This window comes from Vulpes vulpes, chromosome 12 (genome assembly GCF_048418805.1).
Source record: "Vulpes vulpes isolate BD-2025 chromosome 12, VulVul3, whole genome shotgun sequence".
Taxonomy (NCBI): domain Eukaryota; kingdom Metazoa; phylum Chordata; class Mammalia; order Carnivora; family Canidae; genus Vulpes; species Vulpes vulpes.
Window position 1 is genome coordinate 169,287,520 of NC_132791.1, and position 24,428 is coordinate 169,311,947.

General features: G+C 49.6%; 1 protein-coding gene across 1 annotated transcript in view; it reads left to right on the forward strand.

Annotated features, from left to right (window-relative positions):
• COTL1 (coactosin like F-actin binding protein 1) overlaps positions 1–24,428 on the forward strand; it is a 35,958-nt gene that overhangs the window by 1,018 nt on the left and 10,512 nt on the right. Inside the window, exon 3 of the mRNA XM_026004922.2 lies at positions 18,955–19,112. Within this exon, the coding sequence (XP_025860707.1) occupies positions 18,955–19,112 (158 nt within the window). The remainder of the gene's footprint in view (positions 1–18,954; positions 19,113–24,428) is intronic.

A 24,428-nucleotide genomic window follows, 5' to 3' on the forward strand; every position in this document is an offset into this window, starting at 1 on the left:
TCAGTGTGCTGGTTATATGTGTGTTGTTGGGTTTTTTTTTGTTTTTTTGTTTTTTTGATTTGTAGAACATAGAGCCAGGTGATAGACAACACTCCCTCTGATGCCACTTATGTGAAACTGTAGAAAAGGCAAAGCTGATCTGTGGTGTGAAAAGTCAGAATGGTGATCCCATTTCGGAGTAGATAGCCGCTGGCTGGGAGGGGCCGCAGAAGGCGGAGGGGTGCGGGAAACGTCTCGTGTTTCCATCTGGGAGGTGGGTACATACACGTGTCCATATGTAAGAAATCATCAAGCAAGATATTTAGGATTTGTAAACTAACTGCACTTCCCCGGGGTGTGTGGAGCCATCGAAAGAAAAGAACACATGGCGTATGTAACCACAGACCCCTTAGTACAGGCAAAAGGCTCAGCCTCCGTGGTAATAGGACCCTTCAGAGCCAAGACTGGAGAATGAACTCTCTCCAGGTCCCTAGTTTTAAAACAGATGTGCAGACAAAGGCAGCAGAGCCTTGAGGATAGGGCAGGGACCCTGCCTGAGTCAGCAAGGTGGGTTTGAATCACCGAGTGGCCACTTCCTAGCTGTGTAGTTTGGGGCAAGTTACCTAACCTCTCAGGGTCTTGGTTTCCTTACCTGTAATCTTGGAAGGCTTTTGGAGGACGACGGGTGACTCAGTGCATGGAGAACGCTCAGGACAGTACCAATGCGAAACTACATGGTCGGTCATTTGTGAAATAACTAAAAAGGTACGAAATTGTGCCACGGCTTATGTGACTGCTCCTTTCCCTGTTTCCTTAACCAAGTGATTTTTATGCATTTAGACTAATTGAAAGAATATTTATGAAGTGTCTACTGTGGGCTGGGTGGTACGAAGGTTTGGTTTTGTTTTTTAATGTTCTCCCAATTAAAATGTGTCCCTGACAGCTGCCTCTCAATAGGCAGTCACTCATTGCTTTTGTAAAGGGTTGGCTTAAAATATCAGATGTGTAAAGTACGATAAGAACTCACACGTAAGTGTGGAGAGTCGATGGCTTGGATTTGAACTCAGGCCCCTGACTCAGGAGCCCTGCATCTCGGCCATCCCTACCCTTCCTCCGCTTGTGGCGAATGCTTCTGCAAGTAGAGTAAATGCAGACTCTTGGCTTTTCCCCTAGATGGTGCACATCTAGGAGTTTCAGCAGTATTTTTTGCCTTGTCGGATCTGAGGCTTTGTCTCACAGGCCAGCTTCCCTCCTTGCTGAACTCAAGGACAGAAAACTAGCAGTTTCTTTCCTCCTCCTGACCATCCATCACACACCCCCTCCCCCTACCAGACTGGGTTTTGCTTCTAAAGCTATTGTTCTCACTACCAAGTAGAAGAAGGTGACCCAGGGATGAAAGAGCATCCTGTCAATAGAATAGATTCTGAACAGATGCTCTTGGCCATTGGGCGAAGCTGGAAGGGCTTGGTGCGGTCAGAGAAGACTTCCTTCCTCCCTTGGGCTTTGCAGGGGGTGGGGAGGGGGGTGTTCCTCTGACCCTCCCCCCAACAGGCAGGGATGGGAGTGCCTGGCAGGGGAACTAAAAATGCTTTCCCTGCTGTGTGTTGATCTTATGAATGGGCTGTGGGATCTGAAGGCTCCGTCTGTTTTGGCTGGAAATCTGCCTGCCTTCCCCGGCCATCTGTTGGACAAATGTATAGACGAGTTATGGCTGCTGGGTCTGTTCTTGTTCCTCTTGGAAAAACTCCTTGTTCCTTCCCCCAGCTATGTCCTCATAACCCAGTGACAAAGGACTCAGCATGCGACTAGCAGCTTGATACACATAAGTCTCTGAGCTTGACGTGCCTTGTCTCCATCACTGAGATCGTTCCCCTTCCACAGATGAGTGCACCGAGGCCCAGAGAAGTTAAGTGAGGTGCCTGCAACCACACAGCTAGGACGCAGCAGAGCTGGGGCTTGGATCCAGGCAGGGCGGCTCAAAGGCCCGTATCCTCAGCCTCCTCTCTCTCGGAAAGTGGGCTTAGATTATTAATTTTTTAAGTTTTATTTACTTAAGTAATCTCGATACCCCATGGGGGGCTCAAACTCACGATCCCGAGATCAAGAGTTGCTCGCTCTTCCGACCCAGCCAGCCAGGCGCCCCGGAAGTGGTTTACGTTCTCATGCCCACGCCATGAGGCTTCTGCAGTGGTGCAGCAGGTTCTGGTCAGGCCACAGGAAGTTGCCTGCAGGTTACAGAAGACATGCTCGCCCACTTAGGGAGGGCTCATTCCCAGGCAGGTGTCCTGACCAGCCTGTGGGGCCCATGCCATGAGGACAGGCTCCCACTGTGGCCCAGACCTCCTGTTTCCAAACATCTAATAAGGTGTGCGGGGGACTGGAAGCCAGAACCAGCACCTGGTCTCTCCCTCCCTTGGCACTGGGGGCGGGAAGTTGCTTCTGGGCTTTCTCTCTTCCCTGACAGCCCCTCTTCTGGCCTTCTCTCTGACACACCCTGGTTTCCCACGCCTGTGCGCTGCCTAAGCTTCTCCCGCTCGTCTCTCTCCTCGCCCCCGGGCCTGGCCTCTCCTTGTCCACTGCAGCTGCTTTCTGGAAGGTCACTCATCTTCCTGTTTCTCCTGGCAGGATTTGGAGCTCTCTGTGCTCTGCGCTGGCTCTTCTGGCGCTGGATGCACCTGGCCCCCTCCTTCTGCACTCCCTGCTCCATCACCACCTCCACACTTGGCTTCTTGCCCCACACCTCAGTCCGTGGGAGATGGTCAGAGAGCTTGCAGGTGCAGAGGGAGAAACAACCTCATGCAGATTAGCTTGAGCAAAATGGCAGTCTGTAGCTTCCATGGTTAGAAAGCCCAGGGGAAGTACTAGCTGCAGGTGAGGCTGCCCAAAGCTCTGCCTTCGTCCTTTATTGCTCTTCTTGGGGACATGGGCATGTTCTCCCCAAGTGATGATGCGGATGGCCATCAGCCAGCCCAGCTTCCCCCTCCCTGGTGGGGAGAGGGAGACCCTTTGCCAATGACTTCAGCAGAAGTTTCCAGACTGACACTTTTTGCTTGCCCTGGCTGGGTTCATGTGCCCGTCCTGGACCAGGGAGTGGGACTCTGGTTGGCTAGGCCTGAATCAGTGCCCACCCCTGGGAGTGCGGGAGGGACAGCCCCACCCAAACCAGGAGACAAAGTTGGGGACAGTGGCTTCTTAAGGGAAGAGCAGCAGTGCGCATGTCGGGAGGCAGGCATGCTACTTCCAGAAGAGGCGCAAACCTGTAACACAGGTCCGTTGCCCTTTACTTCCTGCCCCTTCCTGCAGCAATCTCTTAGCCCTTGGTCTTTCTTGTCTTATATCCACTCTAGTTCCATCCTGGAGTAACTCTGCCTAAGGCCATCTCTAACTGAGTCACTCCACTGTTCCTTAACCTTCTCTGGCTCCCCTCTGCCCATGGAATTTGTCACAGGCTGTCCGCTTGGCATTCCAGGCAGTTTGTCCCCACCTGCACACTTCCTGGCCACACCTTTCTCCATGCACCTGCAGGCTGATACCTTTGGGCCTTTGGTTTTGGAAGTTCCCTTCAGGTAGAGTTCCTCCTCCCTATCTCTGCCCCCAACCAGCCCGGTGAAATAACAGCCCGGCTGTTATTTCAACAGCCCAGAGTTAGAAAAGCTCTTGAGTCACATCCCAACTATGTCTCTTGGGTGCTTTGTGACCTTGGGCAAGAACATCCCTTTCTCTATGCCTCAGTTTTCTAATCTGTAAAATGGGGATCCTGGCAGTGCCTACCTCTGACAGTGACTGGGAGTGTTAGCTGAAATACCACATTTAAAATGAGAGCATAGGTCCCTGATGCACAGGGCTGTGGTTACTGTTACTTTTCATTATTTTTGCTCCTTTTTTTTTTTTTTAAGATTTTTATTTATTTATTCATGAGAGACACAGAGAGAGGCAGAGACACAGGCAGAGGGAGAAGCAGGCTCCATGCAGGGAGCCGGACATGGGACTCGATCTCGGGTCTCCAGGATCACACCCTGAGCTGAAGGCGGTGCTAAACTGCTGAGCCAACCAGGCATCCCTATTTTTTCTCTTGTAGCTCTTAGGATGATATTGTGCTTTCTGTTCTAAGCTCTCCCTGCACACCCTGGCCCAGTGCTCAGTAGGCAGACAGCTCCTGATTAGCCCCAGGAGGTGCCCAACCCCAGGTTGGCAAGCAGTAGGTGTTCAGCTCCATGTGGGTGTGCGTTAGACCTTTGGCCTGGACCTGCATGCAGTAGGTGCTCAGTACATAAACACATACTCAACAAGAGGTGGTCAACACAGTGGTTAAAGGTTTAGGCTGTGTTGGATGGCCTGGGTTCCAAGTCTAGTCAGTCGTGTGACCTGGAGCAGGTGAATGAGCACCTGCTCATCCTTTGCTATAACATGGTCATTTGGAGGGTTAAGGAAGCAATTCCACGGTGCCGAGGATATAGTAAGTGCTCCTTAAGTGTTAGTTACAGTGGTTGTCATCTCACTGGTGGAATTTAATTGATGTGGAAGTAGAGTGTGTGGGCTGAGAGCACCAGAAAGGTGGTAGGGTAAAAAAAAATGATGGGGAGGAAACGGGTATGGAGCTGTGCCAGGGGGCCACTGGTGCCCCCAGCAGAGCCTTCAGGAGTCAGGAGGAGCCGTTTGCCAGGCCGACTGGACCCCTGATCGCTCGGATTGCAGCAGAAAGAGCTTACAAGTCATGTATATGTGACTGGCAGTGGCTCGCACTGTCTCTGAAATCGCGTTGGTTTTTGCACTTTACAAATAATACGTGTTCCTAGTAGAATATTAAGACGAAATGAAAAGAGAATAGAAACTGGATATAGTTCAGATAAAGTTTTTCCTCTAAGAAATTGGTTCACTAATTCATTTGCTCAGTTTTTTCATTCATCCACCCTTCCTCCCTTGCTTCCTCCTTCTTTCCTTCCCTCCTCTCCTTCCTCTTGTCATATATATGTACGTGCTCCTCTGCAAGGTACCATTCTAGGCACTGAGGATAAATAGAGAAGCAGAGAAAGCCCCTGTCCTCAGGGAGCTGATGTTTTATTGTCATTGCCCTGCCTCTCAAATGGCTACATAGTGTTCTCTCATACAAATGTAACATTGTTTAGCCAATTTTTTGTTGATGGACCCCAAAGCTCTCTGTTGCAAGAAGTTCTGTTTTGGAAAGAATCCAAGCACCTGGGAATGAATCCAGTTTTCTGTTGGTGTATATTTTAGAGCCAATCGGAGCATCCGTGGTAGAGCCAGGGTGTCTTGCCTTGACTCAGAGCCTTGATGCACTGTGTGACCTTGGGCAAGTCTCCCAGATTTTGTTTCCTCCTCTGTAAGATGGGGGTAATGATTGCACGTAATGCACAGCATTGTTGTGAGGATAAGTTGACATGATACGTATAAAGCTTGTAGGGCAGCTCCTGGTATAAAGTCATTGATCAAAACTATGGTTATTGTTAACATATCACCTTCTTTTTTTTTTTTTAAGATTTTATTTATTCATGAGAATACACACACACAGAGAGAGAGAGAGAGAGAGAGAGAGGAAGAGAGAGAGAGAGAGAGAGAGAGAGGCAGAGACACAGGCAGAAGCAGGCTCCATGCAGGGAGCCCAACGTGGGACTCGATCCTGGGTCTCGAGGATCACGCCCTGGGCTGAAGGTGGCGCTAAACCGCTGAGCCACCCGGGCTGCCCAACATATCACCTTCTTGAGAGGGTGTTGATGTTGCACTTCAGTGGCTATGTTGAAATAGACTTGGTGTGTGAAGTGGTTACCAAAAATGTGCGTTCATGGAGGGCAGTGTCAGCACGAAGCTTGGTTGGCATGGATGCCCTGTGATGTTGACTAGATGGTGCTCTGGGTGCAGATGATATTCTCATGATGCTTTCTTGAGCCTGGGGTCTTCAGCTCAAAACATCGCTCACAGAGAAAAGTGGGCTTTGATATTTTTGTCTGTCTAGCATCCTATCTTTGGCGTGGGGGTGGGGGGCCTTTCTTATTTTGTTATAATTCTGCTCAGCCAGTGTAGTTCCAGTAAAGCTGACTTGACTCCACACTGCCCTAGAAGGCATACAACCGAGACCTGGCCAGTCAGAGTGAGCCATGCCCTCTGTTGACTGATTGGTTCTGGGTTGGGCCCTTGTGACTCAAGTCAAGCCAATCAGCTCTAGCCTGGATACTTTGGACAGAGTTGCTGGGAGAACCCTTCCCTAGGATTAAGACCTGTAAGTGTAAGGAAGGGCTGCAGCTTACAGGATGCATGTACCACGTGGAGAGAGAATCTGTGTGAGAACTCAGGGACAGAGCTAGAGATGGGGAGTGGGGCCCGGAGGGTGTGGCTTAAACTTGGGTCTACCCATTCCTGGAGCTCTGTCCTGAGGCCATTTGCTTTCAGAACCAGTTAAAATTTCCTTTAAAAAAAAAAAAAAGAAATTAAAAAAAATTATTTAAATTCAATTTGCCAGCATAGAGTAAAATTTCTTTTTCTCAAGCCAGTTTGAGTAGGTTCTTTATCATTTTCATCTAAAGGAGCTGCAGCCTGTAGCTCCCCAGGGGAGATGAGATGCTGGAAGAATTTAAGGGAGAAGAATCCAGGTTGAGCAAGGAATTCAAAAGCTCTCATAGGAGAATTGGATGGGGAATCTGGAGATGTGTCTTAGGGGACCTGAGTGTTGTCTTTGGTGTTTGAGGGGCTGCTTTGTAAAAAGCGTGCATGCCTTCCATGTTTCTACACCCACCCCGACCCCATGTGGTAGAATAAGAGCAAACGGTAGAAATTTCAGGAATTGGTTTTGGGTTCACTTGAGAAAGAACTGTCCTCAAGTTAGAATTAGGAGGTATGTCAGGAGAAGTCAAGTTAGAATGGGAGGTATGTCAGGAGAAGCTGCCCGGCCACTTGACATAGATGTTAAAGAAAGGGGCCATCTTTGACCTTCCACTCTCCTCCTCTCTCACAGCTCCCTTCTCTGGTCTGTTCTACTCTCAGGGGAGAGAAAAAGAATGCAGTGTTTACTATTAAAGAAAATATGATTTGGGGCGCCTGGGTGGCCCAGTCAGTTAAGCATCTGACTCTCTATTTCGGCTCAGGTCATGATCTCAGGACCCTGAGATTAAGTCTTGCATTGGGCTCCACTCTCAGCAGGGAGTCTGCTTGAGGATTCTCTCTCCCTCACCTGCTGTCCCTCCCTATCCCCCGTTCATGCACTCTCTCTCAAATAAATAAATCTTAAAAAAAAAAAAAAAAAAAAAGGAAAGGAAAGATGATTTACTCTGACCCTTGCTCAAGAATAGTAAGGCAGACTTTATTTAGGGAGACTGTGTGAGGGTCCACTACAGTGGAGGTGTGCCATAGGGGAGAGGGATCTGAATACCTAGGAGAAGAAGTATGAATTTATAGACCAGGAGCCAGGGAGCAAGATGGTGGTCAGTGGATGAGGAGTCACCGAGAGGAAATGTCCAGACTGAGGGGAGATTTCTAGCTGAACTGACCTAACAGAATTCTTGTTGCAGGTGGGCCTGGTGATCACACATCACCTGGGGGGCGATGGAAGATAAGGAACCTGATTCGATATAAAGGTTGATCAGATAGGGAGGATGGGGTATCTGGTTGAACCAATTTAGTGGGATTCTTGTTGAAACTGGATAATGCCCAGATAAATGCAGAAGTCCAAAAGTTTAGACCTTGTTGGAAAAACTCAGAAGACCACATGAAAATTGGTCAAGGACAGACTCTTGGCTTGCCAAAAGAAGAGGGATGAGGATGCAAATAGAGAAATCCACGTGTCCATGGCCTCTGCACGTGTAGCTGTACAACACACATACAATTGGCGGTTGATTTATCATGTTGTTCTGTCCTTGGATTTTTTTTCACCCTAGTGGTGAAAAACACATATAGATTTTGGGAATTTGAGAGAGAAGGTCAGGAGAGATACTGTCTAAGGAGTCTAAGGAAATATGAGGTCAAAGGAAGCTTGAAATCTGTGACAGTGTTTTGAACGTTGTCAAGTGCTAAGCAGTTTGTCAGTCCATGCTTTCAACATACCTTGATTGAGCACCTTCTCCATCCCAGGGACAATGCTGAGTTACAATTTTTAAGTAGCACCCTAAGGCTCTGGAGCCATTACCTTCATAGTTTTCTGCAACATTCAGTGTCCCATTGCCTTCTTTTCCCACACATCTGTTGCTGGGAGGTCTCAAGCTGCATTGCATTGCTTTGCTTCTTTGTGTCATAAGATGCATGCGCTTTGTGAGAGCTCATTTGGATTGCCTCCTGGGTGATATTGGTACTTGCTTCTGAGTTTGTGGTCTTTCCCTTCCATGGGGAAGGCTGCTACTTGTCCATCTTCCTGGTAAGAGTGTGTCCCTGGTTCAGAAAGAGTGTTCAGTTACGTGAATTAAATTGAGTTTTTGCTTCTTGAATATCCTTGGGAGTTAATGCAAACTCTTTGAAAGTATTGCATGTGGATTGAATCCAGTGTTCCCTCCCCTAGCCCCAACTCCTATCATTCCTTCACCTTGTTACATTCTGGTGCCCCCACCCCACCCCCCACACACACCTAAAGCATGAAACTCTACGTGTGGGTCTTTGGTAATTTTGTTTACCAAAATTAGTGGTCATTTCTTTGCCTTTTTTCCACTTTACATCCCTCCAGCATTTGTTGATAAGCACAAGTCATTGAAAACACACTTTTCCTTCCCTCTGCTTCCCCTGCAAACTCACATACTTCTCCTTTTACGCCCCTCGACTCTCTCATTCTCACTTCCTGCTGCCACTTCTCCTTTCTGTTCCTGCTGCATAAGTGTGGGTGTTTCCCATGGCTCTGCCCTTGATAGTGGATTTTCCTTCTCCAGGAAATTTGTTGAGCACCTGCTATGTGCCGAGTATTGAATGAGCTTGTGGCCCAGGCCAGAGGCAGCTTTCTAAATCTCACATCAGTTGGTATCAGCTCTTCTCCCTTTAGAACATTTGGTGGGTTTTGCCCATAAGGTCCAAATGCCTAGAGATGACACAGAGTGCCCCATGAGCCCTCTGCCTTATGTCCCCGATACACAGGGTTCTGACCTCATGGATGCTCAGATGCCCATGTAGGTACTTTGCATGTATTAGCACATCTAGTGTTTTTTTTTTTTTTTTTTTTATCCATGAGGATAAAATGTGTAAGGAGTTTAAGTAGTAGTTATTCTATTTTACTGATGAGGAATCTGACTATTTCCTTGGAGAGTCAAAGTGGCTTGCTTGAGATGGTATAGTAAGTGGATAAACTGGACTTTGAATCCAGATCTGTGTCCAAGGTGCCCAGCTTCCCCTCTGTACTCTGCTGCCCTGCCCTCCTCTTTCCTTATGGCTTGGGGACCATCTTCCCTGTCTCTGCACTGTCCTCCTCCACTTTGCCCTCCTGGAGGACTTCTATACATCCATCAAGGCCCAGTGTAAAGGTCCCCTCCATTCAGATGCCCTCCTTGCCTTTGTGATACTCACCACATCATACTGTGGTCCTGTGTATCTGTTTCTTCAGCTCCAGGGCAAGGCCCTGGAGAGAGGAACTCTGGCTCTGGTGGTAGCATCCTTGGTGGTGAACCCCCACCCATCATGGTTAACCAGCCCCAATCTCTTTTCCCCCAGGGTGTGTCACTCCCTTATGTGGGCCCAAGTTATGGGCTCCAGTGCTTAACAACTCCTCAAGTCATGCCTGTTGTCTGACTCTCCTGCTGGAGTCTGAGCTCCTCTGATAGAACCCTTGTCTGTTCGATGCTGTGTGGTACCCTCAGCACCTGGCACAGCACCTGGCATCCTCCCCCAGATGCTTGTCCAGTAGATGAATGAATGACAGTCCCTGAGACATTTGAGAGCTGAGCTTTCCCCTGGAAGGCATGCTGTCCCCCTGCCGACAGAGTAGCCTGGTGGCCTGAATGGACGTCTGCGGGTACCAAGGCCCCCTGGCCCCTGCCTCTGCCCCCACTAGCCTCTGGTCAGGATTTCCTGCCCCAGGGCCGCTGTAGGACTGCATTCCTCACCCACCTAATTTTGTGTCTAATTTTTGTGTGAAGATGCAGCTTGGAGGTAATTTTTCTGCCTTCCTGGAAGTGGTAAATCTGGGGTGACCTCTGATGAGCAAGCCCATAATTCAAATGTCTCTATCCTTCCCAGGGTGCAATTCTGACTTTACTACTTTTGTCTGAAAGGATGTGTCTGGGAGGTCATCTGATCTGACCTGGAAATAGTTTTCATTCCTTTTTTGGCTATAGTTCTACTCTGACTATAGACTGGAATGTATTGTTCACAGTTTGCAAGTAAAGGAAGGTGCCACCTCAGGCAGGCCAGCAGGGTCCCCTCTGGGTCATGCTGGGCTTTTGGGGAGGGACGAGAAGAGCCAGGCTCTGAGCAACCCCTGTGTGAGCCCCCTTGTCCAACAGAGGAGGGTCTGTGTTCACTCCCGTGAGTCACGCAGCCCTGAACGGGAAGCCACTTGCTCTGTTGTCGATTTTGCAGAACCTACTGCCATGTGTCTGAGTCTGAGAAAGTAGCTTACTCTTCTTTGGTGACTTGCCAGTATCTATCCAACAAATGTAAATCGAAGACCTACTAAGTGACAGCCTCTCCGGGTGCTGGTGATCTAAGCCACCGAGCTTGCATTGTTTTGGGGGTGCAGGGACAGACAATAGACAAGCTGGAAAATTAGATAACTCAGGGACAAGTGCCATAAAGAAAATAAAATGAAACAATGGCCTGGACATAGACTGCAGGGGGGCCACCATCGCCCAGGGTGGCCATAGGAGGCCTAAAGAAGAAGTGACACTGAGATAAGACCTGTCCAAGAAGGAGGTGGACACTCGGGTACCTGGGTGAAGAGTGGGCTCAGCAAAAGGTAAGGCCCTCCATTCATACATCTGGTAACAGCCTCATGTCCAGAATATATAAAGAGCTCTTATAACACAATAATAACAAGACAACTCAATTAAAAAATGGGAAAGTGAATTTGAACAGACTTTCTCCCAAGAAGATGTACAGATGGCTAATGAACAAATGAAAAGATGTTCAGTGGGGTGCCTGGGTGGCTCAGTTGGTTAAGCATCTGCCTTTGGCTTGGGTCATGATCCTGGGGTTGTGGGATCGAGTTTTGCCTCAGGCTCCCTGCCCAGTGGGGATTCTGCTTCTCTCTCTCCCTCTTTTCCTCCCCCTGCTTGTACTCTCTTTCACACACACACACTGTCTCTCTCAAATACATAAATAAAACCTTAAAAAAAAAAAAAGATACTCAACATCATTATCAGGGAGATGCAAATCAAACAGTTAAGAGATATCACTTCACACACGGGAGGAGGCTATGTTGAGGATGTAGAGAATTGGAATCCTCATGCATTGCTGATGGGGAAGGAAAATGTTGGCACCACTGTGGAGGACAGTTTGGCAGTTCCTAAAAAGTTTAAGCCTAGCAAGTTCACTCTGTAATGTTTACCCAAGAGAAATGAAAACATGTGTCTGCACGAAAACCTGTATATGAACGTTCACAGCAGCATTATTCACAATAGACAAAAAAGTGGAAACCACCCAAATGACCATCATCCAAATGATGGAGGACAGGCTTCACGGGTCTGGACCATCACTGGATAGAGGACAGACTAAATGTGTCTCTCCATATGCTGGGATATTATTCAGCCACAAAAGGAATGCAGTACTGATCCATGCTATGGCCTGGATGATCCATGAAGACATAGGCCAGGTGAAAGAAGCTGGACACCAAAGGCACATATTGTATGACTCCATGTATTCATAGTTCCAGAACAAGTCTGTGGAGATAGAAAGCAGAATGGTTTCCAGGGTGGGGACAGGGGAGGAAGAGTGACCACTAGTAGGTATCAGGTCTCCTTTTGGGGATGATGAAACGTTTTGGAATTAGACCTTGTGATGATATTAAAAACCAATTTATTGTACACCTAACAAGGTGCGTACCTTTTTATGGTCTGTAGACGATGTCTCAGTTTTTATAATGCATGGAGGAAAGCGGGTGGGTGGGGCAACAGAAATCCGTCAGAAATGGGTACTTGGGAAACGTGGGGGTTCTGTGTTGAATATTCATACGGGTTAATAAGTAAGTGAATGAATAAAAGCAAAACGAGTCAGTTGCAACTGCACTGGAAGACTTGAAGACTGCAGCATACAGCCGGGGGCTGAAAACCATGTGTGGGGGATCCCTGGGTGGCTCAGCGGTTTGGCGCCTGCCTTTGGCCCAGGTCGTGATCCTGGAGTCCTGGGATTGAGTCCCACGTCGGGCTCCCTGCGTGGAGCCTGCTTCTCCCTTTGCCTGTGTCTCTGCCCCTCTCTCTCTCTCTGTTGATTATCATAAAAAAAAAAAAATTAAACACTTACTTTACACACAGTAATAGTAAGCTGGTTATATGCTCCTCTAGCCTGTGGCAAGTCAGAAATAGAGAGAAGGGCTGGTAAAGGAAGGCATTCGGACTTGCCCCCCAGGAACTATTGGAGTTCTGTCAGAATCTGTCCCCTAAGTTGTTAGCATGAGCCCCTTTGTCCTTATCCTATTAGCTGGGTGAACTCTAAGTCATCCTTCAAGACCCAGATCAAACATCACCTCCTCTGTGAAGCCTCCTTGATCACCACTCCCAGGAGGAATGAATTTCCTTCTCTCTTTGATGTTCCCATTTGCCCTGCGATAACTTGTTGCTCTGGTGCTAACTACAGTGTAATAGCTCAAGCGTAATTGCACTTGGTTTTTAAAACATTTTTTTTAAAGATTTATTTATTTATTCATGAGAGACACAGACTGAGAGAGAGGCAGAGACACAGGCAGAGAGAGAAGCAGGCTCCATGCAGGGAGCCCAACGTGGAACTCGATCCCGGATCCCAGGATCACGACCTGAGCCGAAGGCAGGTGCTCAACCGCTGAGCCACTGAGGTGTCCCTACTCTTCATTTTTGTTTGCCAGGCTAGATTGTGTACCTTTTGAGGGTAGGGATTGTGTCTTATCCAGCAGAGCCCCCACGGCACAGACTGTTACTAAGTGTTTGTCAAATGACAGTCTGATGGCAGTGGAAGACGCCACAACACGAACGCAGGGCCGCACATGACAGGGGAGTTTTGGGCTTGGAAAGTTAGACGCTTCAGCGTCCCCAGGGTGTCCCACTATGGGTGCCTGAGTCCTGGACTCTACCTGGGGGACTGGCTGTGGCCTCTGTTCTCTAAGCAGAAGGTAGAGGCAGGTGTAATATGCTGACTTCCATTTAAGGAAGTAAAAGTCACCATCAAAAAAAAAAAAAAAAAAAAAGAGTTCTGGTGCTTTGTCACTGGGGGAGAGCCTTCAGCTACCCGGATAATTTGGGTATCCAGATCAGTCCAGTCCCTGAGGGTCCTCCTGAACTAATCATCTTGCTTTTCCTCTGGCTATCCTGTACTCCATTTTCTCGTGTTCTCTGTCAAAGTAGGAAGCTGGGTCATTCGCATTTAATGAAAGTGCAGCGAGTAAGGAATCGCTGGAGAAGTCCACCGCGTGGAGGGACCGGGCCACACACATCCACCTGCACGCGTACTGTGGCCTCAGAAGCGGGAGGAACTGGCTCCTGGCAGCCGCAGGTCTCCGTCCCTTCCCCGGGGTGCCCAACGAGCCCCCTCTGTCCTCGGAGTCCCAGGGAGAACCCTTTCCACTTCCCAGGCCCTGGTCTGCAGCTGCCTGGCTCCCCCCACCATGAGCAGCCCACTGGAAGGGAGGGCTGCTGTGGCTCCGGTCCACTGTCTAGTTGTCCCCTTGCTCTGGGGCAGCAGGATGTCAGAATTCTTTCTCATTTCCTGTCATATCCGCTCCAGGGAGCTCACTTGGTAGAAGCTGACAGCTCAGCTTTTTGGTGTGTGTGGGTTGTTTTCTTCCTTACTGAACCTTGTTTGCATAACTTCTTAGGGAGTCTATATAAGGTAAGGTCAGCTTTAGAGCAAGCTGCAATCATGTCGTGCTCTGGGGCAATTTCCTCCCTGATTCTCCTTCTCCTTTCTTTTTTCTTGCTCTGAAGTTCACTACTGGGGGGAAGTTATGAAATGATATGCCCTCTCTGGCTCTGTGTTGGCCAGCAGATATGTAGTGGTGCCTACTATGGGCCTGGTGCTGTGGGATATAACAATGACCAAATGGATGTGAAAGTAGCTAAATAGACCAATAGGACATGCAGCAGAATGGGTACTTGGGTGGTTAACTAGGTGCTGGGACCCTCATTTTTGCTTCTTTATACTTCTGATTATTCTTCACTTTGTGTTTTGGTGTGAAATGAGAAAAAAAAATTGTTCGAAGCATTTATAAAGAATTGAGTCTTCTCTGGATTTTGTCCTTTTCCGGCCAGGGCTGGCTTCAAGGAGAGTTGGATGGGAAGACTAGGGTCCCTTTTGGGAGAAGATGGGGCCCTTGGTCAGTGTGGACCTTGTGTTGAGGTCATTCTGGTGAGAATGTTGGGTAGGGTGGTCAGAATCTGCCCCTCGGTGTTTACCTGAGCCGAGGGGGATTTCAAGTTGGCTGGGAGGGCCGGGAGAGTCCTTGGGAACTTGGTGGAGATTCTGTGCCATTCGCAGTTTTTGGGAAAATACGGAGTGACTCATTCTGGTGGCCGTGGGGATCCCAGTGAGGTCTGACTTCTTTCCTTCCTCTGTGTCCATGCTCTGTGTGGTCCTCTCCTCTCTTCATGTTTCCCCCACACCCGCCTTGTCCTAAGTGCTTAGCATCAACTCCTGATCCTCCTGTCATTCCCTGTCTTGCTTCTGAATCCCTCCTGCCAGGCCAGCCCTTCACAGAGCTCAGGAGGAGGTGGTGAGGGGTACAGGTGGTCAATGGGAGAGAAAGGAGGGAAACGCAGGGTGGAGTACAGGGTGAGAGGAGAGCCCAAGGCAGGGAGGGGTTATGAAGGGAACAGTGCAAAGTGACCACAGTGACTTTCTGGGTGCTTCCTTTGCACTGGGCCACGCCCACAGACTTGGCAATGGCAGCTCATGTTGTGTATTAACTTGCTTAGTAAATGAAGGCAAAGACCTTGAAGAGAGAAATAGGACATGGAACTGGGTAGACCGGAACTGGGTAGACCTTGCCTGGTGCTCAGTCCTGAGCTGGCCGGGCTGTAGGGCTGTGGGGGCTATTGCACACCACAAGGCCTCACAGACTGCCTAGAGGGTCAAGGTCTTTTGAGAGTGGGGTGGATTCATGCCGTGTGAGGGCCATCTTTTAATGACTAAGACTCTTGCTGGGTGGGAAGGGGCAGGTGTTTACAGGCCCAACTTGGGGACGAGGCCTGATGTGTGTGGTTGGCCTGGACTCTGAGCTCATGCAATGGGGAATGGCACTGACAGTCCTCACGGGTGGGGCTCTGGCCTTGCTTTGTTTCAGGTTGACGTCTCCTCTGAGATGGGGGCCTATGTGATCTCATCCTGCATTTGGGAATCCTTTTCAGTAATGCATCATGTCTGATGGCTGATCTGGAGGTGACAGAAAGGACCCCTTCTACCCAGGGCCATGGCTCAGTGGCTCTGTCCTCTTCCTTGGGCCTTGGGATTTGAGTGGAGGGAGAGTCTTGGGGGGACAGTCCTGATGGTCTTTGGTGCTGAGATTCTCAGGGGTCATGTCTGGATGCCTCTGAGTCTGTAAATTCTTATGTTTGAGAAGCCAGGCCATACAGGAAACTCCTTTTCATGATCACTTCCTCAAAATAAAAGAAGCATGGGTGGGAAGGAAGGGGGTGGGCTGAACTTGTGGCACTTCAGCTTTTCTGCCTTGGAGACCTTCATCTTACCCCTCTCCTGCTGAGGCGAGTGCGAGTTCTCCTCCTTCACCCTCCGCCTCCCTGGTGGTTCTCAAGCTTTAGAGGCACCCGAATCCCCCAGGGGTGAGGCTTCCCAGAGCTTGTGAATCAGCAGGTCTGGGGTGGATCCCAAGCAGCCACATTCCCGTGGTTTCCTGGGGGATGCTGATGCTGCTGGTCCCAGGCTCTGCTCTGGGAACGGCTCTCAACTCACCCAGTGCTCCAGTGGGCAGGGAAAGTTTTGTCTGGCTGCCTTACCCCTTTAGCTCTCTGAGCGTCGGTTCCTTTGGCTGTGAAATGGGCCTAGGAGCAGCACCAACCTCATAGAGAGCTTGGGATGCAGAAATGTGCCAATACGTGTATGCACATAGAGCAGTGCCCAGCATATCATAGATGCTCAGTAAACGGCTTCAGTTATCCTTAGCACCCTTGCTTGTCTAATCTGCATGCCCCAGTGCTTAGCACTGCACTTGGCACACAGTAGGTCCTCGAGCAATGCTCTGGAAGCAGTGGCGGGAAGACTGTGTGTCTGGGAACGGCCCTGCTTTGAAATGCCGAGGAGTGAATGTTAAGTGTGGTCAGTGCAGAAAGCCAGCCAAGAGGGAGACGCAGGGAGGCCAGGGAGGCTGTGGTTGGGTATGCCAGGTGGGTGGCACTGGGGTCCCCAGGGCAGTTTTATTGGAGAGGTGGGGACAGAAAGAGCAGTCTCCCCGGGAGCCAAGCCCCACCACATGCCTGTTTTCTGTCATCCTCACAGCCACCTCAGGGCTGTGTAGATGGGGACACTGGGGTGTAGAGCCATGAGTGCACCTGGTCCAGGCCACAGAGCTGGCATGAAGCTGGAAGGCTTCTAGCGGATTCCAGACCTTAGACTGTTAACTTGGATGCTGTGGAGCAGAAGGTTGAAGATGTACGGCTGAGGGAGCAGCCGGTGTGGCCACCTGTGCAGAGGCCTCTATAGGAGACAGAGCGCTCAGGGGTCTGTCTGCTATGGGGAGTCTGGGCCCGGCTTCCCCCACCGGGTTTCCCCAGAGCCTCACCCTCAGTTCCCAAGCCTCAGGCTGCAAACATGTGCCATTGGCCCTTGGGACCAAGTGGCACCATGGGGATGATGGCAATGTCAAGTACCCACGTCCTCCTGGCCAGTTTCCATTGTAGTGCACGCATACACACACACACACCCCACGTGTGCAAGTGCACACACAGGCACACGTGCACACACAAGCACGCACATATGTGCAAGCACACACATGCGTGCACACACACGTTATACACGTACAGTGAGGCTCCGCTCTGCCTTTCTATGGGCACACCCACATTTTCCTGTGTGTGAAGCGAGTTCCCACAGAAGAGGGAGGGATGTGGTGCTGCGGCCACACGGGTGTGTTTTGTCAGCCCCCGTTTGTCCAGAAGAGGGAAGGTGGCCCAACTCATCACTTCGAGCTCCAGCTCCGCCCTGCACCAACCGGTGTGAGGCCACCATGGGCTAAGAGCCCCCTCCGCGGCGAGTGGCGGGGAGAAGCTCCAGGTCCGCGTGGGCAGCTACGAAATGTCGCTCCCGCAGCCCGGCTTTCCCCGGCAGACTCAGCTGACTTCTTGGTGGCCTGCCAAATCGGGAGCCACAAACATTTGTAAGCATAACGTGACTCTTAGATTTTCAAAAACGTCAGCAATCTAGTTGGCCAAACCGTTGCCCAGATAAGCGCCCAGCTGCCACCCAGGAAAACAGTCCCTCCTGCCATGATAATGTAAATGACATTGGCCTGCGGCTCTGGAAGGTCCCTAAGGGCCAGGTTCCCCATGTCCTGGGGGTGTGTGTGTGTGTGTGACTCACTTATTGTGTGTCAAGGTCCTTGGGCTGGGTCTTGGGCTGGTACTTGGGACACATGGTGTACACCCTTCCCGCGTGGAGGCTCAGGCCAGTGATGGGGTGCTCAGGAGCCAGCTGCCATCCCATCCCGGGGACCCAAGCATCCAGCCACCGCGGTGAGGAGGGGGAGGGAATGGAGTGGTTCCCATGGAAACAGGCTGCTGTGCTTTTGCTTGTGTCGCCTTGGTACGAACAAGTCGGGAGATACCCGATGTGCGGCCCTGCCTCCCCCTCACATCAAGGCAGCAATTTAATTAAACACCCTGCCGTGGCTCTCAGTTTCCGCCGTGCTGGCTTCTCGCATGCAGCCGCGAGGCCGGGCTCCCCCCACGCTGTCTGCAGCGGCCAGGCGTGGCTGTGTACATTCGGTTCCTCTGACCTGCCGCCTCGTTTCCTGTGCTCACTGCCCACCTGGCAGCTCCATCCTGTGGTCACGACTTTGGGGAGAAGTTCCCACGGTGGCAGGCCAGGCGGGTCGCACAGCGATCACATTTCATCCTTGTGGTCGACCAATGAGGGAGGTGGAAAGTCACCCCCAGCTTGGAAGCATCCCAAATGTGCATCAGCAGGTGAATGGATGAGCAGAGCGTGGCCCATCCAGACCCTAGAATATTATTTGGCCAGAAGGGGAATGAGGGGCCAATCATGCCGCGGTGTAGATGAACCTTGACAGCGTGTCGAGCAAAAGAAGCCAGTCACAAAAGGCCACAGATTGTGTTCTCCCATCTGTGTGAAATGTCTAGAATAGGGAGATCCAGAGACACAAAACAGATTAGTGTTGCTAGGGCCGGGCAGAGGGACCTGCAGCATCAGCCTCACAGGGGAGCCACTTAGAAATGCAGGCCCTCAGGGCCCCATCTGGGATCTGCGCACCCTGAATCTGCATTCTAGCCAGATCCCCCCGTGATTCAGATACACGCGAACATTTGAGCAGCACAGCTCTCAGGGGACCTGAGAAATCCTGAAGCCAGTGGCCAAAAGCCCTTTGAGAATGGAAGAGCTGCGCCAAGCAGCTAGCACAAGGTGAGCACCCCACAGCCTTACTGGGCGGCCGTCTTCACTTAGGGATGGTAAGGAGCTCTCCCCAATAATTGCAATTAAAATATGAACTATTTAGGAATTAAGCTGAGTAAGGACATATGATTTCCTCGAAGGAAAGCATAGCATTCTGGTGGAATACAGGAGAGGAGGGAGTTGGGCTCCTGCCCTGCTGCTCTGGGTATATTCCGGCTCATGGCTCCTCATTGGGAACAAAGTTTTGGGATGTTTTAACTGAGCACCATGCCCTCTTTTTGCTGTTGACGACAGATGACATCCGGTTGTTTGCCTTTGTACGCTTCACCACCGGGGATGCCATGAGCAAGAGGTCCAAGTTTGCCCTCATCACGTGGATTGGCGAGAATGTCAGCGGGCTGCAGCGAGCCAAAACTGGCACGGACAAGACCCTGGTGAAGGAGGTTGTGCAGGTAATCGGCCTCGTGTTCTTTCTGGGTTGGGGTGGGTCACGTCCCACAAAGGGTCGCTGTCCCCAGGGACAGAGTAGGCTGGGGTTGGCTCCTATGATTTAAGCTGTGTCACATCTCTGGACCACATCTCAGAGCCACTGGTGCAATGTTAACCAGAGTTGTTTGCAGGATGCGGGCTGGGGGCAGGTAGCCAAGTTTGTCATCCCAACCACCACATAATGGAAACATGGCAGCTGGGGGTTTACCTTTGAGATGGGACAAGTGGTTCACAAAGAAGAGGGCTGGAAGGGTGACCAAAATGGTGGCCACTACTTACTTGGATCATGGATGATCATGGTTGACTTCCAATGTTGGCCATGAGGATGCAGTGGGAGACTTCATGCATGGCCTCTCTGTACAGTGCCTGGCACATGGTAGATGCTCAATAGCACTCATTCTCTCTTGCTAGATTAGTAGGAAGAGGGGTTTTGTCTCTGAGCTCCTAAAGTTTTACTTAGAGGGCTCTCAATTTCCAAGTGTTTTTCTGGCCTGGGTGTAATAAAAATTGGTACTGTCGGAAACTTCCAATGTGGTTCATTTGGGACTGATGCTTGGGGGTCACGCTGAGAAAAGAAAATCTGAATTCCAGAGAGATAAATCAGGGGAAAATGGAGATGAGGGAGAGTTCTCTCCTTACCACAGGGTTCTCTGTTTTGCAAAAGGGTTCCTCCAAGCCCACAATCAAGAGATGTTTGCCAACAGGTATGGGCTTTCTTTCTGAGAGGATGAACATATTCTTGAATTGACTATGGTGGTGGTTGCTCATATCTGTGACTATGTGAAAAGCCATTGAATTGTAAAAAGCAAAAAGAAAACAAACACAAAAATAGACTGTATGGAACGTGGTATCGTGAATTGGATCCTGGAACAGAAAAACTGGTGAAATTGGATCGAGGTCTGGAGTCTAGTTGACGGTAATGTTTCGATGTTGACTTCTCCATCATGACAAATGTTTTGCAGTAACGTAAGATGTTACCCCTCATGAGCACAGCGTGTGGGGTATGTGGGAACTCTCATCCTGTCTCTCCTGCAGCTTTTCTGTAAATCTAAAATTATCCCTCAAATAAAAGTCTGACTTACACAATAATGTTAGGAAAGAAAAAAAAGAATTCCCATCCTCACATTATTGTGGCCTGTCTTTTCCATCCTCCCTGCCAGCTCCGGGGGCGAGCTCCCCCAGTCCGGCGCATCACAGTCTGCAAATCACACTCTATATGGGCTTCTTGTCCTACCCCACCCACCTAATTTCATAAATGATGTGGCTGCAGTCTTTGTAGTGAGCGCTTCTCTGGTGGTGGAGTGTGCTGTTTTACAAGTGCACCGTAATGTACTAAGTGTTCCCGTTGGCCTCCTGAGTTGTTTCCAGTTTATATTTATATAAATAACATTCCATCCAATATTTTATTTATTTATTATTTTTATTTTTTAAGATTTTATTTATTTGAGAGAGAGCAGGAGCAGGGCAAGGGGCAAAGAGAGAGGGAGAAGCAGACTCCCCACTGAGCAGGGAGCCGGACAGGGATCCAATCCCCAGACCCTGGGATCATGACCTGAGACACCCAGGCAGATGCTTCACCAACTGAGACACCCAGGGGCCCCCAGTCAACATTTTAATACATGCAACTCCTTTGCTCCCTGACTGAATGAACTATTTCTTTAGGATATGTTTTCTGGAGGTGGGGTTCCAGAGTTAACAGACGTGAAAATCATTTTTAAAAGGTCTGAGTTGTCAGATTACCTTCCATAAGCAGGTTAGTACCCTATCTAGGACATAGTAAGTGTTTACTTAGTAAATGTCATTGGTTTCACATCTGACATTACTGGCTAATGCTGCTGTTTGCACCCTGCCCAGCATGGATGCCCTTGCTCTGGAAAGCCACCTACTTAACCCCACGGGCTATTTTTCGCCAGGTCCATTTGGGTTTTAATGGTTAACCAACTTTCAGGGGTCCCCTTTGTGGCAGCAGAGTGAAAAAATGCCAGAGTGCCCGTTCCGTGGTCAAAGGTCTCCTGCTGAATTCCACCTTCCAGGCTCTTCCTTTGGCCAGCCTGGACGTGCGTGGCCAGCAGGAGAGGGCGTGTGGGGAGAGGATGCTTGCCAGTGGGGGGGAGTCTTGTAGGGTTCCTTCTTTTTCTTTCCATTTTAAAAATTGTGATAAAATGCAGTAACATAAAATTGCTCATTTTATCCATTTTAAAGCTTGTGACTCAGTGGTGTTAAAACACATTCACAGTGTTGGGGGAACCATCATTCCTGTCTAGTTGTAGAACTTTGCCATCACCCTCAAAGGAAACCCCGTCCCCATGAGCGGCTGCAGAGTTCCTTTTTGATCTAGAACTCACTCGGAGCGAGCCAGTGGCCCAGGGTGATTTGAGGAAATAGAATTCTTGGGTGGGAAGTTTCACTTAGGACTGTCGGTTATAATCCATTTGTTTGCAAGCTCAAAGACGTTGAAGCAGAAAGGGGAATTGCCTGGCTTTCTAAACTGGGAAGTGTGGGGTTGCCGCCTTTAGGTGTGGCTGGATCCAGGGCTCAAGCAGTAGCTTCCTCTCCTTTCTCCTTTCTCGGTCTGGCCTTAGGTGGCCTCTGTACAGCAGAAACAGTCCAGGCTATGGTGGTTCTTCTGGGGAGGCAGAGCTTCATGATTGGCAGCTTGGGCATGTTCCCAGGTGTTGTTAAAGGGAGGCTGGTAGATGGAAAAGCCCAGATGTCCACTCCGGCGTGGAAGCTGGGATACCGTCTTGCACTGCAGGCATGGTGTGACATTTTGACCATTACCTTTTGCATTTTTCACTTCTGCATTTAAAATGGTTTATTATCTGAAGCTGTTATAATACCTCACATTTATACTACAGTTGTAAATACAGCCATTTAAGTTACAAAGGGTCCATTATGACGGCATAATGGTGTCTTTCCACAGTCACTAAAATTGTGCTAATCCTGGCACACATGCCAGTTTCCTCTCTGTTTAATAGGGAGTCAGAACAGATGTTCTCTAAGGGACCTTCCAGATGGGCTATTCTGGATTCTGTGTCTTGTGGACTGTGGCACTTCCTCAACTGCCTCTTGCCATGATTTCCATGTGAATAAGTGGATTGACTATTAGTTTAAGATTATTGATAAGCCCTTGGTTTTTATTGTCATAAAAATGATGATATACCCACATCCTTGTACTTGCCTGAAATGTAGACAATGTAAACTGACATAGAGACACTAGAATCAAGAAAAATGGGTCTTCATTGCCCCCTGCCTGGCCGTGGGCAAGTCTCACTCCCTTCCTGGGCTATAGTTTCCTTATTTATAAAAGGAAGAGTTAGGTGGGTTGACTTGCTATGTCGTATTCCGTTTTGACGTAGTCTGAAAAATTTTCATTAAAAAAGTGTGGTACTTTGTTCATGGATCAGACCTTTAAAGGAATCTCATTTTATTTTGTTGGACAAAGGGGCATTGTGGTGCTGTGGTCTGGAGTGGAGCTTTTTGGGGTTCAGATTTCAGCTCCAGTGCTTGCTGTGCAGCCTTGGGCACATTGCTTACCTTCTCTGGACCTCAGTAAAGACATGGAAGTAGTTGCTGCTATTATTCCCAACTTTCTCTTTTAGACGACACCGTGACACTCAGCTTTCGACATTGTGCATTATTTCCTTAGGAGATGCTAGGTCCGTGGTTGAGCCACATTGCCCCAATGTCCTACAAATGGCTTGGGCCAGAGTCCCCACCATCAACAACACCAGGGGTCCTGGCCTTGTCCAGCCTTGCCAGTGCTGACTTCAGACAATTCATCCCTCACCTGCCTGCTGCAGAGGTGCTTTAACAGATGGGGAAACTGAGTCCCAGAGCAGGGCTTGGACTTGCCCCAGAGCCATGGCTAACAAGCAGCAGATCTAGGCCGGAGCCCAGAGGAGTTAAAAGTCAGGAGGTTTGATTGTGGGTCTCTAGTCTGTGCTGCCAGGCTGAGAACCTGAGATATGTCTGTGACTGGGGATGGGAGAAAACAAGACAAAACCAGACAGGCTGCTGGGCAGGTTGGGCTGGACAGTGGTGATACCCAGACTTGAGTCCGGGGACTGTGCTGGGTGGACAGCATGCGTGGCTGCCTCGCCGCAGCTGTCGTCTGCTGCACAGAAGTGCCTGGCTCATGCCGGGGACAAAACACCCGGCCCATTGTCCTGGCGTCTGTGCGGGATTAGAGGGACAATGCAGTCCCCACTGTCAGGTCCTGCTGTCCATGCCGGGACAGGCTGTCTTGATTTAGAGCAGACTCTGTCAGTGATGCTTGCCTTGCAGAATGGCTTTATTCATGTGATCCTTTTATTTATTTTTTCAACATCCTATGAATGTCCACAGAGTGGAGTGACCAGAGGGTACAGCATGGGGAAAAGAGAGCAAGCGTTTCCCCCAGGGAGTCGGAGGGATGGTGTTTCAGTGATCGTGTGGAACTATCAGCTTAATGTACATGTTGACGGCTTTTACACCCCGGGAGCACGGTGGGCTTAGATTCTGGACCTCCTCTCACCACACAGGGCCAAGACCTACTAACACGCCAGCAGGAGGGCCACATGTGGGTACCACTGTGCTCAGAACGCTCGTAACAATGGTTTTACTGTGCCCACCCACCATGTGCTTGGCACTTTGAAGGACTTGCCCCATATTGAAATCATTTATTCTTCACCACAAGGCCAGTTCTATCCCTAGCCCCATTTCATAGATCGAGGGGTCTAGGGTGCTGGGAAGCCAAGTAACTTCTCCGGGTTCCGGTGCTTAGATGTGGCGGGGCATTGCGTGGCACCCAGACCGCCTGGCCACAGAGCCCAGACGCAGTCACCTGGTCCTGCTGCACATTTGCAAAGTCCTCAGCGCCAAGAAGATGTTCTGAGGCCACATGCAGTTTGGAAACTCTACATCTGTAGATTCACTTGGCACATTAAAGAGTCTGAGAAGTTGTGCGGGAAATAAACCTCTTAGATTTATTTTTAAACTTACACAATCTTCTTGGTCGGTAGAGCCTTTAAAATAAAAACTGGGAACGGAATATCATTGCTCAGCACTTGTTTAAAAAAAAAAAAAAAAAAAGAATGCTGCTGTGTCAAATGGAAAAGATCATGAGCTTTAGTGGGTAGGAGACCCAAGTTGAGATTCTAGCTCTGTCAACTTTTTGCTTTGGGACCTCAGGCAAGTAACTTTATCTTCCGAATCTGTGAAAAGGATGTTATGGAAAAGAGAATGTGAGATTTCCATGGAGCTGTTGGAAGGATTAAAGAAATGCAAAGGATGGACAA